We start from the raw sequence: 15,380 nt of genomic DNA, 5'->3' as shown, positions 1-15,380 counted from the left end.
GTACAAAAAAAAATATCGTAAAATCTGACGGAATAAACAATAGGCTTACTTGATGTTAAATGAAAAACTGTAAGGTAATTTTCGACAAAAAATATCGATGGTTAAACAGTTTTGGACCTCGAACATAATATTTTAATAATTAATTTTAAATTTTCCTTTTTTTGAGTTAGGTACCTTCATGTCAGCTTCTATATGTCCAGTAAAATATTGAAAGTTGTTCCAAGACTAATTGCAGCAAGCAGTGATGTTTATGCAACGAAATAATTACACATTTCCGATCCTAGGGGTTAGCAGGTATCTCATCCGTCATCCATTCTGACACATTATGAATAAATAATGAACTATTTCACGTAGAAATTCAAAATGAAATGACCAACGTGTCTTCATCATTAGTCATTCTAGCTTGAGCTTGAAATTTAGTACGTGTTTTGCAATGAGATTTTTTCATGTAAAGCAGTAAACCCATAATATTCGATAGAGAGATCTAATATGATCTTGCTTCATCATCATCATCATATCAGCCGATGGACATAAGCCCTTTGTAGGGACTTCCAGACATCACGATACTGAGCCACCTGCATCCAGCGAGTCCATGCGACTCGCTTGATGTTTTCAGTCCAACTGGTGGGGGGTCGACCAACACTGCGCTTTCTAGTGCGGGGTCGCCATTCTAGCACATTGGGACCCCAACGTCCATCAGCTCTTCGAACTATGTGGCCCGCCCATTGCCACTTTAGCTTCGCAACTCGTTGAGCTGTGTCGATGACTTTGGTTCTTCTGCGGATCTCCTCATTTCTGATTCGATCACTACGATCGATCACTTCGATCACTTTCTAAGATACTCCAAGGTTAGCTTTTTCCATCGCTATTTTTCACACGAAAAAATCCAAAGTTCAAGCGGAATTTGTAAAAAACCAAAGTTCAAAGTGTTTAAAAGCGCAAAAGATGATAATTGGCACCAAATAAGTCTATCTCTTGATGGTTAAAATAAAGTTCAATGGCTTTATTTTATTAAGCACCTTGCAGAAATTATCAAACTAGTGTTGTAAGTGCAAGAATTTTTTTTTATTTTATTTGTAATATCTATTAGATATAAGATGAAATCTCTGTGCTTCGCTGTGTTTCCTTCAAATTATTATATTAATTATATTCCTAAAATTAATATATTTCCTTATTTATGAGATGAAAACGCAATATTCACAGATTCGTCAAATTATTAAATAGTGAACTTAAAATAGAATGGACGTCGTTGTAAGGAAATTTAATTTAGACAAACAAATATGGCGTCAATTAATTCAAAGACCGACACGGGAAATTGGGCAACGTTCACGTTGAAACGCAATTAATTATTTATTTATTATCTATCGTCCGCTTACTTGCCAAGTCGATTGTCTTTCATAATTTTTGCCCGATGACGTGTTTGTTTATTTTCGTTTTTATTTATATTCCTAGATCCGGCTTTCTGAACGTTTTAGCGTGCACAAACACGTCTTGATGTATTAGACAAGACAAAAATGGTCACAAATTATTTATATTATCATCATCATCACATCAGCTGAAGCATGTCCACTGCAGAACACAGTCCTTTTGTTATGAATTCCAAAATACCAAGAATCTGAGCCGCCTGTACCCATCGACAGACTGTGACTCGATTGATGTCTTCAGTCCCACTAGTCCATTGACACTGCGCTTTCCGGTGTGGGGTCGTTATTCCAGCATCTTGGGACCCCAACATTTATCGGCTCTTCGAACTATGTGCATCGTTCATTGCCACTTCTGCTTGCTCATTGAGCTATGTTGGTGACTTTGGCTCTTCTCATTTCTGACTTGGCCATGCAGAGTTCCTCCCAGTACTTAATTCTGGGCTGTTACTGGGAATTTCTTAGATGACAGAAAATCGTCAGTAGGTACCTATTTGATAGCCCGATTTCAAGGTTTGAAGTAGGTCGTAGTAAGAAGAAGGTAGGATTTCATGGTCCCTAGGCTAATCAATGGACCCACGAGGCAGTTTCATTAATTAACCTGACAAATCACGCTTGTACAATATAAAAATAAATTTACGTTAGGTGGTGGAGGTGGTTGCGGCCGCATCTGCTCCAGGAGAGGGATGAGGCCGAGGGGAGGGCCCGGATACAAGGAGTGCCCGCGCCTCACCATCTCCTGCCTCCGAAGGTGCTCTTGCTGAAGTCTTTGTAGCTCCAACTCCGCTGATACTGTTCCGATATTCTGTGGAAGAAAATAATCTGTCAATGCTTTACATATTTTTATGCTTAGATAATTTAGGCCTAAAGGATGAATTTATCAAATGTTAGAAGAGGAATTTTTAGGCGAACGATACTGAACCAAATTCACGCCATTCTAATGAAAGGCCAGGTCTAGAGTAGCCTAAACCGACGAACTTGTACCTAACGTTTGATCAGGATGGAAGAAGCAAGGGAATAGGATCGTAGCACGTGGAAAGACGTGGTCTCTGCTTGCCCCTATGGAACGAGGTGTGATTATATGTAGGTATGTAGTATTGATCTAAAATATTTTATACATAAACAATTCCAACTTGTTTGCAAAACAACACAGTACAAGATCTACCTCCAACTTTTCTGTTGTTTGCATTTTTAAGAAATTAAATTAGACGTGTATCAAACTTTGAAGGAAAACATCGTGAGGAAACCTGCATAACAGACAATTTCTTAATTCTCTGCGTGTGTGAAGTCTGCCAATCTGCATGGTTGACGATTGGCCTAACCCCTCTCATTTTGAGAGGAGAATCAAGATCAGCAGTAAGCCGTATATCGGTTATTACTTAAGATCTTGGGCTAAAATGCAAGTGAACAGCTATTTTAATTATACTAAGGATTCGAACGTTTCTGAGGTTTCAATAATCTCACGGTCTTTAAGCTCTTCAATTAGGGACATTGTTAACTTCGCATAAACATTTTCCTCTTCAAGCACTTATGTTGAAATGCCATCTTAAATGTTACTCCCTTCCTCGAATCAGTGTAATTTATCACAGCACAAAAGAAGCATTCGAATAGGAACAATCATTCAGCAGAATGAGATACTTTTGTAAATCGCATAAATGAGAGATCTTTCCTCGAGAAATTTGTTCCTCACGATATATTGCACAATTAAACTCCAGCAGTGACAAAGACCGCTAAGTTGTGTGCACAAATCGACCGGGGGACGTTGCACTAAATCTCTGCACCCATAAACTTGTACCAAAAAAGAAACCCTCGATTAATTGCTCGCGAGTAGTGACGAATAACACCATATACATTTTATCGGCTCTTCATTAAGACAGTATTGAATTGTTAATGGTTATACACCGCACGTTATTATAAGGCGATGAAAACCAAATACCTCGATGAATCTTGCGTCCGGAGATTCAAGTCCTCAGCGCAAATTATGAAAAGGGATCGGACACTACAAAAGGTTTTGGCGAGTCGCCTCAAAGTGTCTCCGGCAGCGCGTACGTTTAAGTGAAATATAGCCAGGAAGATAAAAAGGAAGATCGCTAATGGAAGACAGAAGCGAATACATAAATAAACATGACATAATCACACGAATAAAAAGCGTGGTGCGGTTGTAATAGGTACCCGGTGCCGATATCGGCCGGAGCGCCACTGGTAGGTAATCGACCAAGTTTTTCCATTCGGCAGACAAATTGCCGTCATAACCGAACGGATTAAACTTTTTATTAAAAACAACAAACCGAGCATAATGTATGGCTGTAATCGGCAAGGGACAGATGTTCCCGAATAACGTGCGCGATTTATCTAATGTAAAAAAGACTTTTATTTAATAGCTTCGCGGAGATGTCCTAGCGATGAATTTTATACAGCCGACCATGTTTTCGGCGTTTCCTCGACAATTTAATGACTCTATTAACGTACGAGACGATATAAAAAATCGATTTTGATGGAGATGACCAGCTGCGTTGGAACAATTTATTGTTTACAACGCAGGTGAGGCGGACCATCGTAAATGAAACATGAAAATGTGTATTTACGCACGGGTAAGATGGAGTGATACCATTAAAGTGGTTAGGTCAATGGATGTCGTGCCAATAGAAATTGTTGGGCGTGATCTGGCGCTGCGTGGTGACTAGTGAGCGTTCGCGCCGATGTCCGATCAATAAAGATGGCCGCTGCTATAATTAACCTGGGTAAACACACACCATCTGTCACTGCGTCCTTGGCACTCTAACGGTGCATTTGATACGATAGTGTCTCCGCTTAAGAGATTACTCGTCTCTTAACATTTCAAAGATGTACATTAATACTTTAGTCTACCAATAAATCGCCATTAAGCTATTGTCAGAGCATAAACGCCGCTTCCTAATGATAGAGATGAAAGAGAAGATTAGGTTAAGGCGTATATCAAAAACGTTCGGTTGGTAGAATATGAAATCGTAGTAGGACCTGACAAAGAGATCAGAGATGACGACCGGACATGCCATGACATAATTTATAAAGTCGGCGCCCATATCAAAATAGTGTGTTCCTAATTTTTGAGGCCGCGGAAGACGATTTTAATCCTAACTGCCATTGGATTTAGGTCGAAGTGGTAGGCACGGATTTGGTGAAAATATATCGAAAGCTGTATAATGAAACGGACGTCACATTGACGTAGGAGATGCAAGATCTTGGGTGAAATCATAATATTTACTGTCACTGGATGACATGTCCTCATTCCTAGATATATTATTCTAGGATTCCATTTAGATTTTGTGTATTTGTGAACAGCGACTGGTGTAGCATAAATTACAAAAGTCTTTAAGCTTATGCGTAACAATGACAAATGTTTTAACCGATTTAAAAAGTCACGAGTTTCTAGATTTGTTTTGGTTTCACGTATGAAATTTCACTGTTTGGTTCGATTTCGTTTCACACTTTTTATAGTCTAGTTTAGGTGATCTTAGATCTAATCTCTAAGATCTAATAGCTTAATCATTCGCCTTGGTCCACAAGAAATCAACTTTTAAAATAATTTTAATTTCTTCAATTTTTAAAAAAAACGGATTTGTTGCGCTTAATTAGACAAACAGAGAAAAGTTAATCATCATCATCATTCGCCTCACTGTTGAGCACGAGTTTCCTTTCAGAATGAGAGGGGTTAGGCCTTAGTCCACCAAACCAAATGCAGACTAGTAGACTTTAGCAGACACACGTAGATAATTAAGAAAATTGTTCACATCCTGAACAACCTCACGATGTTCTTCCTTCACCCTTTGAGACACTAGATATTTAATTTCTTAAAAGTTATTATAACGCGAAGAAAATTCGCACAGTTTTACGCAACTCGACAGTACAAATACAACAAAAAAGCTATTTTCCATCATGAAAAAAGGGATATTATATTTGAGAAAATCCGACTTCCAGACGAAGAATCCGTCCGCTAGTGTAAAAACAATTAGTTTTATCGTTATTGTGTAATTTTTAAACGCATATAACATAAAGACAGGTTTGCGGTTTGTTGTGGCAACTGATATCACCCTCCTACTTGTTGGGATGCGTTGATGTGTTGATAATTTAAATGTAGGATTATAAAAGGGACAACAATAGGCGTGGAGCGGCGCGGGCTGCACAAAGCGCAACACAGGCGGTGCGCTCGCCACGATGACATATCAAAATGAATCGCTAATGCATAATCCTGGCTATGGGATGCATAGAGTCGTACGTCCATAATTTTTTTTTAAATTTTACTATTTCTGTTTTGCGTTGCGTTGTGAACTTTATTGGACAAGAAGAAGACAAAATAACTGATGTCACAATGCTGATAACACCCATGATTAAATCATTGCAGGCATGACAACTGGTCATTGTCTGCTCAATAGAAGAAAATTAAGGAAGATCCATTGTATATCAATATTCCATCCTGCTGACTTGAATCAATCATTTTATAGCTGAATGTTCCTCGGTAAAGAGAGATGCAAGAAAAAAGATATGTAAAGAATTCTCACCAATCTCACCATAGGTGATATTATTAGGTTCATGAGGCCTAAAGATAGGTTTGAGGGAGTTTGATATACTATCAGAACACCAGTAAATATGACTCATACCATGGGAAGTGGATGGGATAGTCTTTACAAGGGACTGATCATCCGTCTGACCCCGGCGACTTCGCAGTTCCACCCGCGTGTATCTCGTCCTCGTGGACTATCTGTCCACGAGGACGAGATACCATAAAAAACCTGTATTCTATTGTAGACTGTATTATATCTTCTATCAAATTTTCGATCGCGAAATAAAATACAGACTGATGTTAGTCTTAATTGTCTGAGACCGAGGGCTAAAGTCACCCTTTCTTTTTTAAGGGTTACAGACAGACATGCTGTCTTTAGGAAAGGATACTGTTTGTAACTTTTAAATTTGAATAAATTTATTTTCTTTCTTTATTTATTTATTTATTTCTTTCTTTCTTTCTTTCTTTCTTTCTTTGAGACACGACTGTAACACCTTACAGGTCTCAGAGACCACCATGTAGACCACACATGTAGCAGCTACTGAGAAGTTGTAGAGAGTAAGAATTACCCAACATTTCATAGCCTGCTACTGCTGCATAGGACTAGAACCATTCATATTAATCCGCAGTCGAACAAGTTTACCACTGCACTGAGGCAGTAGCAACGGAAGATAGACCTACATACACTAACAGTATTGTTTCGAAATGCTAAATCCTTTTATATATCTTACAACATTCAACAACAGTACGAATAAATTGTGTTGAAACAGTGTTTATTTTTATTAGATAATTTAAAATTCAAAGAACTTGTCTGTTATGTTCGTTGTAGATTAAATGAGAAATTTCCTCGATTGTGCAGTTTCCTGCTGTCATGTCGTTATGACAGAATTTTAATTTCGAAATTAAATAACAATATTTTTAGTAAAAGTATATTTTACGGTCCGCTTTGATCGAGGGCCGAGGCCTTCGGTGACTTGGTGAGAGAAGAGTGGATTACGACGTCCGATAACTTTTTTATTCATACTGATTATTACAGCAAGTATTGTAATATCGTTTAGTGGTATTGTATCATTTATAACACATAAGTTACCGTCAACCAGTGGCGTAGCTTGCATTGGAGGGGTCCTGTATCAAAGTTAGTTTGGAGGCCTTATAGACGAGTGGCAAATCCCGAAAATTGCTTATTTTTTCTCCTTCGGGAAGCGCCAAATTAAGTGAGATTATGGTTTAAATTGTACTAACTTTTGCTTTCACACATAATATTGATACGGCGGTAGTTACGCCCCTGCCGTCAACACATCATCACTTACGCACATATGCCTTTTCACAAATACCATTTCTTCTTTCTACCTCTTTCTTCGTAAAGAAATTAATACTTCCATTCTTATATATCGCTAAGTAGTACCTGTGTCAGACAGGTTGCCGATGAAATTACAATAGGTAAATTAAGGTCTGATACGCCTTAATTTATGGGCGCAGGACAGCGTCGTAGATCGTGTATGTTCTTCTAAGATATTTTGTTAAGCGCTATGATATTCCACTAAAGTACCCATCTCTTCTGCTTCTGCCTTCAGGCTCCATCAGGAGGTGCTTCTGCGCTCGCCCAACCCCCCGGTGACGCCGCTGAGGTTCCATTAACCTACGGCGCCTATGCGATTAGAATAAAAAGTGCAATCACTATTTAAGAAGAATTTTTGGCACTTTTTAACACGCAGATTTAATCTGTATAATATATTTTTATTTGCCAAAAATTACTATACTATTTTTAACAAAAGCAGAAGAAAATTTATAGCACCAATGACGACTCCACACATTTTGTAAGGAATACTAAAATGCATTTTAATATTGAGACCAGATTGCACAATAATGCCTTGAATTAATTACAACATTGCAATACCATGACTCGTTTTTATCTGCGGCCGATGGGGTCGCAGATTAGCTGTAACATTAAGTAGGTATACCTACTCGGTAAAAGGGTTAGGCCATATGCAATTATAAACTTTGATAAAAGTATGATTTGGCATAAATGTAACGAGCTTTTTATAAGTTTAAGGAATGCTGACTGTTGCCTGATTTAAACTGTTTTATTTATTCTATTTTTTTATTTTTAACCGATTTCAAAAAAAGGAGGTTATCAATCCGTCGGATTTTTTTTTATTGAGAAACAAATAAGGAACTTACGCTGACTTATCTACAACTATTATGTCCTACGGTTTTCACTATATATAGAAAATGCCCTACCATCATGGTTTGCAACTTTCATAATTTTTTCCGAATTTCCATGAGTGTTCTAAATATATTTAAAAGCAAAATATCGAAAATAGCTTGACATACAATGATAAAAATAAGCAGGAAGGTAATTCTGTTATTAGACGTCCGCTAAGAACGGATTAACACGTTCGCTGCGGTACGAGGTTAATTGACCTCGTAACTCTTGAAGATGGTGGATCTTCAAGAATTACGAGGTCGATGGACCTCGTACCACACCACATAAAGTTTTAGCATGAGGTCAAAAAACCTCGTAACGCACCAGAGTAAAGTACAGAAAAATCAGTATATGTAATAATAAGGTGGTCTAAGTGCGAACGAAGTCGCGGGCTTCCGTTAGTATTACAAACACAAAGTTTCAGCATGAATTTTACTTCTTATGACTGTAAGAGAAAGTTTTCTAAACCACCACATTTTCGAGATACCTACCACTGACTTTCTTTATTGAAGAAAAAACCCCTCACTAAAGTCAAAAGGAGTCTTAGCAAACATTTTGACAACCGCCAATTAAACTGTCAGATCGATCGTGCCACTTGTCGGCACACCAGTCGGCCGATCGCCGCAGGAGATCCCGTGCTCTGATGGGTGAGTCGCGATTTTCAAGCGATACATATCTAACATCGGCCGGTGATTATGCATTTGCGGTATAAAGGACTCCCCATGTTTTAGCGGGTTTATTATGTTTTGTCAGAACTTTGTCGTGAACCCCAAGTTTCTGAGCTTATCGTTAAGCGTAGATTAATAGCTTAAAATGCCTATAGCTCAACCTATAATGGGCGGTAAAAAAAATCCGAGCGATCTTGGATTCGATCACAAAAAAAATAAACCTTGGTTGAGTTTGTTGTGGGCTCTCGGACCAAGGCGCGTTTGGAACCCTTGTATCTTTAATTTTAAGTTTTCGACTATTATTACCACCATTAGTTTAAATTGAATTATGACATAAATTTTAAAAGTGCTTGTAAACTGAGCCTAATTGAAATAAATGAATTTTGAATTTTGATCCCGGACCGGAATACAATTATCATCATTATCAACCCATATTCGGCTCACTGATGAGCTCGGTTCTCCTCTAAGAATGAGAGGGATTTCCACCACGCTGGCCCAACGCGGATTGGCAGACTTTACACACGCAGAGAATTAAGAAAATTCTCTGGATGTTTTTCCTTCACGGTTTGAGACACGTGATATTTAATTTCTTAAAATCCACACAACTGAAAAGTTGGAGGTGCATGCTCCGGACCAGATTGGACGCCACATCCTCCGGAATCGGAGGCTGAGGTCATATCCACTGGGCTCACGGCTTAATATAATACAAATTGTCGAATCCCGAGGAAGGAAAGAGTCCTTATACTGGTAATGTATAAAAATATTGCCTTGTTGGTTGGCTCGAGTCCTAGTTCGAACTATGAGCATTTTAAGTACTTCCATTCTTACAAGAAAAGCTAGAAGTCCTCGGGCCTCGAAGAGCAAGTTAAGTAGTCGATCCCGATCATTATCATTAACACGATGTGATTGTAATCGTTATAGATACAAACATCATTAGCCCGCATTGTAGCAGCGTTCTCGAGCTACATATTCCGTCAGTTCCTCTTGCACATGGAGGACTCGTCCTGTAGTGAACCGTCAAAATATTCTGATAATGATGATTAAAACACGACTAAAATTAATCCTTTTTTAATATCGGTTAAAAGTAGTACATATTGCAACACTGCTCAGTGGTCATAATAACTATTTTTTTTTTAAACTTGTAATATAATATCTTTCTTCGGCAGTCGGTTAAAAGTAGTCCTTATCGCATGAATACGATTATTGAAGTTTGAAGTATAAAGCTATAATAAAGTCAGCACGTGTCAGGCGACGTGCGGCGGAACCGCCGGCCGCGCTAATTTGACGAAACCGCAAGCGATAGGGCTGTCATCGCGATAAAGATGACTTTATGACGTCACTGTTCTAACATTTACTTGATTATCGATATTTATGACGTCACTTTTCACACATTTACTCGAGTATCAATATTTATGGCGTTATTTTAAATTTTAATATTTACCTGACTGTCAGTGAGGTTGTACCCTCCGCTGACAAGCATACGTCTTTTAGCGCATGTATGTAAGTAATCATAGGGAGACGTAGGTACTACCAAGCTTATTTTTTTTTAAAGAATATTTAAATATGAGCAATATTCCCATTAGTTTATCAGGCGGAGATCGAACCACGATCTCTCGAGGATAAGTTCAGGCTCTTTAACGATGAGCTATTGAGGCTTTTATTTCGATCACTAAGCATTGTTGTGTTCTGATTTCCGAATACTTTATTTAAAAAAGTAAGATAGACAACCCTGTTGTTTGGCTACCGGGTTGTGAACCAAAAGCCGCCCCTTGGAGTCTTGTCTTTTTGAGTGTTCAAACTTGATTGTTTGCACTTTTGAATTAACAAGGGTGGTTGTAATGGGGGTCTATTTAGATCGTCAAAAATACTAGTTAATTATTTTTTGGTTACTATTTTTTTTCTTAGGTGTTTTGTTTGAAATATTTGGACAAGTGTTATAATATAAATAAAATACCCTTAATTTGTTTTTTGAGGTACGAAGGCACGTACATTTTTAGGATATTTCTTCAAGAAAATCCCCGTAACCTATTAGGGTTCCAAACGTACCTATAGGTATGTACGAACAAAAACGGAAACCTTATAATATCACTCGCGCACATTCAGATGTACATCTGTTTCTGGACCAATTAAGGTGAAATTAAATTTTCACATTTTCCGAAACATGAGGGTGTGTATCAAATTAAGATTTTCATTTAAATAAAATCTCTGTTAACTTATTTTTTTTTTCGTTACCCTGATTAAAATCCTCATATTTTTTTCTACAAGTGCGTTTTCTAAAACACAAGGGTGTATCTAAAAAAACATTGTTCTTTAAAGAAAATCCCCGTAACTTATTTTTGGTTAGCCTACCAAAGGTTTCCTTAACTGTTATAGTATTTTAAAATAGTACTAATTCTGAAACTAACCATTAACTAGCTAGATCATAATAAATTCCCTTTGTTCCGTACATAAAATTGATAGAACGTGTTTCTAATATGAACGTAAAGTCCCGCCAAAGGCCGGAAGTCTAAAATTGCTTTGTTAAACTTTGATTATGATAGAAATGTCGTAATCCCTGTGATGTGGCGCGGACCTAATTGTTGATTTACTACGTGATGCGTTTTTTAAATTTAACAAAGGAAGTCATAAAAATGTATATCAATAAATATTATGTTGGTGCATCCATACCGATGTTACTCTTTGTAGATCAATATTTTGCAACATCGTTATCAACCCATATACGGCTCACTGCTGAGCTCGAGTCTCCTCTCAGAATGAGAGGGGTTAGGCCAATAGTCCACCACGCAGAGAATTAAGAAATTCTCTGGCGTGCAGGTTCACGATGTTTTCCTTCACCGTTTGAGACACGTGATATTTAATTTCCTAAAATTTTTTGCAACATAATAAAACTCAATAATATTCTATAATTTTTTATTCTGTTTTGTCATCAGTCGTTGCCAGAAGCCCGGATATTGAGTGGATTTAATATTTCCAGGATTCAGTTTTGCATGTGCGTTTGTCATAATTATACCTACCTTTACTTTACCTTGATTGGCTTGTTCTACAGCTGAAAGAGTTTGACAGATTCCACCATACCTACTTGGCAGTAGCGAAGGCTTTAATTTTCTAGTAGGTAATCCGTGCATATGTTTTTTTTAGCCTGAAAGACCAAGCTAGTTTCATAAACGTTTATATTCATATAGATAGTATTAATATGTACTGTTTTTTAAGTTTGCAACCCTCGTAACTTTAATTTTAAGTTTTAGAATGATTGACCTGACGTTTCGAAAGAGCTTGTAAACTAAGCCTATTTAAAATAAATGAATTTTGACTTTGACTTTTGAGCGGTTGAATTTATGATTTTGTTAATTATTTAATTTTTACTATTACTTGTTACCTTTACTTTTGCACTAATCAAACGCAATATATATCTATATGTCCTTTACTCCGTGAATAAGCCTATTAGTTATAAAAACAAGCTAGCCAAGCGTATCAGGTTGAATAAATAAAGAGACGGTAAACAAAGGCGACCCCAAAGCCGGAGGGACGCTTACAGACCAACTCTCGCGAGCCTCCCCTCCACCCCCTTCTGCCCTCCCCCTGTCTTGCCTCTTTCGTTCTTACCTACCCGGATGCTCGTCCCACTTCAGCGTTTCTTTTATTCCTTGCGTACTCTTCTGTTTGTTTTTTGTTTTCTGTTAGACAGCGGAAATAATGGCGTTAGGTTTATATGGATGTGCTTTTTTCTCGTACCAATAAAACCCTTCATTGGTAATTCTATAAACTAAGGGTTGCACGAGAATTCCCAATGATACCTAATGATGAAGCTGATATTTGCATTTAAAATACTCAGTAAATTTTGCTCAAAAAAGAGAGAGAAGCTTTCAGAGATTAGAGTAAAGCAGTCAAAATTGTTTAATATTGGGTTCTTTATTTTTGAGTACATATACAGTATTTTATAGTAGGTACAGTAGTTAATTTTCTACTGTTTATAATATTTAGAATATACGTTTTTATATGTTTAATGTAGAATTCTGAAATGATGATGTATGTTGTCTAAAATCTGGAAATGCAAATAATTCTATGAACTATTTAATCATCACGTATTACGTAAAATTCCATGTAACCATTATTATGTATTACATTAAATAAAATAGTTGTGAAAGAGAAATTTATTAAAACCGTCACGAATGCAAAGCAAATCTCCGTGATGCATAATGGAGCATTTGTTTTTCTCAAATAATATAAATAGCTGAATGAACATAAATTTTGTTATCTGTCTTGAAAAAAAAAAATAAAAGCTTTACATTTAACATCCAATGCAAGCTTTAATGTTATGTGAATGACGGTAGTCGTAAAAACTGTAATCCCCTTATCCCCGATATTCTTTCCCCGAGTCAAGATTTGTGGGCGATAGTCTGTTTGAGAGTCATTATGTGGCTCTGCATTCAATCTTATAATTTACCTCGTTTTTAAACAAACCACGTTCTATGTAAAAATATGTATAATACGAACGTATAATGGAATCGCGAATCAAGAATAGACACTTGTGTTTTTAATTATAAATAGCCGTGTAATAATAAACAACGTTATTCTCAGCTGAAATTATATTTAGTTGGGGACGGGAGGGAGTTATTTTGACGGTATTTTGACGCATTTTGAAGTGTTTATTGCGCTCATTTGTATAATTATCTTTCACGGAAACTAAGGAAAATTGCTGGAGTTTGTTTATCAACTATCTAGGTACAATTGACTACTTACTTTAATAATAATACTATATCACAGGGGCGATGTATTCTTAAAACTCGATTCCTATCGGCTAACTTTTAAAAATCCATACCTACATATCTACTCGTACATAATCATTATAATAGGTATATCATATTACTAGCAGCATTTCTACAATCTGTACAAGAAACGCCTGCGCAACTAAAAAACGCAACTAACATATGTGATCGGGTTACCTATTACAAAATTTCAACCCTCGGTACTGCTATATCACCATAATCTCCTGCTTTGGAGTAGCGTGGTGGGCCCAATCTCCTCTCCTATAATCAGTTGCGTACATAAGGATGTTACCGAACGAACCATGTGTTTTTCTAGGTCCAAAAGTGGTAGGTGATGATGCAATCTGAGATGGCAGCGGGCTAACTTGTTAGGAGGAGGATGACAATCCACACCCCTCTCGGTTTCTACACGACATCGTACAGAAACGCTAAATCGCTTGGCAGAACGTCTTTGCAGGTAAGCTGGTAACTAGCTACGGCCTAAGCATCCCACCAGCCACCTTATCTATAGATAAAGATATAGGATAAAAACAAAACCATAAGTACAGTATTATTCCTAGCGCACATTATTATTTCCCCGTCGCATTAAGGTTTCGCTCCACATCACCGGACGCCACAAAAGTGCGAAACCGCTGAGAGAAAAGATTAATAAAGCTTAGCGCACACGGGCGCAACACCTGTCCTTTGTCGCTAATGGACGCTGTAATCTCTGGGGAAATGGGGAAACAGGGAAAAATAGTTTTCGTTAAAATATTTTTCATTTTTCACGCGTTCTTGGTTAAATTGTTGCACTAACGTAATCACTGGGTGTTAGAAAAAAAAAAAAACATGTTAAGTAGATCATCATCACTTATACCTCAGACCAATAACCTCTTACAGGACCTGGATTTATTAGATCATGATCAAACCTATTCATACAAACTGCGTTTATAAAATCGATGTTTCACTCTATTAAAATTACACGTGTGTGTTACGATTTAAATAAAGTTGTGTGTAGTGTAAGAACGCAGGATATATTTATTGGTGTTAACTATTCTCGACGTGTGAGTCTACCTCGTCCCCCTCAAAAATACGATAAACAATTTTGTTGGTGAATTTGAGTGCGATACAATTAGTGCATTAAAAGGTTTGGTCTGAGCTTATACTACTTAGATCAACACTTCACAGGTGATGCAAGGAACATGACATCCAATGGGTCAACCTGTTTCCGCCAATCTGAGGCAAAGGTGTTAAGTTAAAAATGTCAGACAATTTGTTGGTGATTTTGAGTGCGATACAGGTCCAATAGAAGGTAATTGGTCTATGAGCTTTTATTAGATCAACACTTCGCAGATGATGCAAGGAACGCAACCTCTAATGGGTTAACTTGTACCTAAGGCAAAGGCCTCTACCTATAAGGCTATTAGAACGGACCACGACAATACTTTTTGGCAGCAGAAATACGAATTGATAGCTTTTCCCCTGATGAACTCTGATACAATCTCCAACTAAAGGTAGGTACTATAGCTACTTCCTTATAGAAAAAAGGTTCTTTGCATTTTGTTTGACTAAATTCATATTATAAGGATTTTATTTTTTGTTTATGTTTGCTACAAAACTTCTGTTACCTGTAGAAAACCACCTTCTCAGAGAGTCACATATGCTAATATCTCCCGTAATGGTAATAACGAGGGATTTACTAGTATAAATATAAAAGTATTAATTGTATAACCAAGTCGAAAAAGCTTATGCCCTTTGCGTTCCGAATTTCGCATGAAAACGCAATGAAAATGGAAATAA

The 15,380-nt window shown here is 37.3% G+C and overlaps 1 protein-coding gene across 5 annotated transcripts in view; it reads right to left on the bottom strand.

Moving 5' to 3' along the window:
• The window catches only part of LOC112051487 (transcription factor Sox-5), a 374,453-nt gene that overhangs the window by 12,228 nt on the left and 346,845 nt on the right, over positions 1–15,380 (bottom strand). For all 5 annotated transcript variants that reach the window (XM_052888794.1, XM_052888796.1, XM_052888795.1 and 2 more), the window contains one exon: positions 2,062–2,226. In XM_052888794.1, the coding sequence (XP_052744754.1) occupies positions 2,062–2,226 (165 nt within the window). The remainder of the gene's footprint in view (positions 1–2,061; positions 2,227–15,380) is intronic.

Source organism: Bicyclus anynana, chromosome 23 (genome assembly GCF_947172395.1).
Source record: "Bicyclus anynana chromosome 23, ilBicAnyn1.1, whole genome shotgun sequence".
NCBI classification, from domain to species: domain Eukaryota; kingdom Metazoa; phylum Arthropoda; class Insecta; order Lepidoptera; family Nymphalidae; genus Bicyclus; species Bicyclus anynana.
The sequence above is the reverse complement of the archived record's forward strand: the minus strand, read 5'-3'. Positions and strand labels throughout refer to the sequence as shown.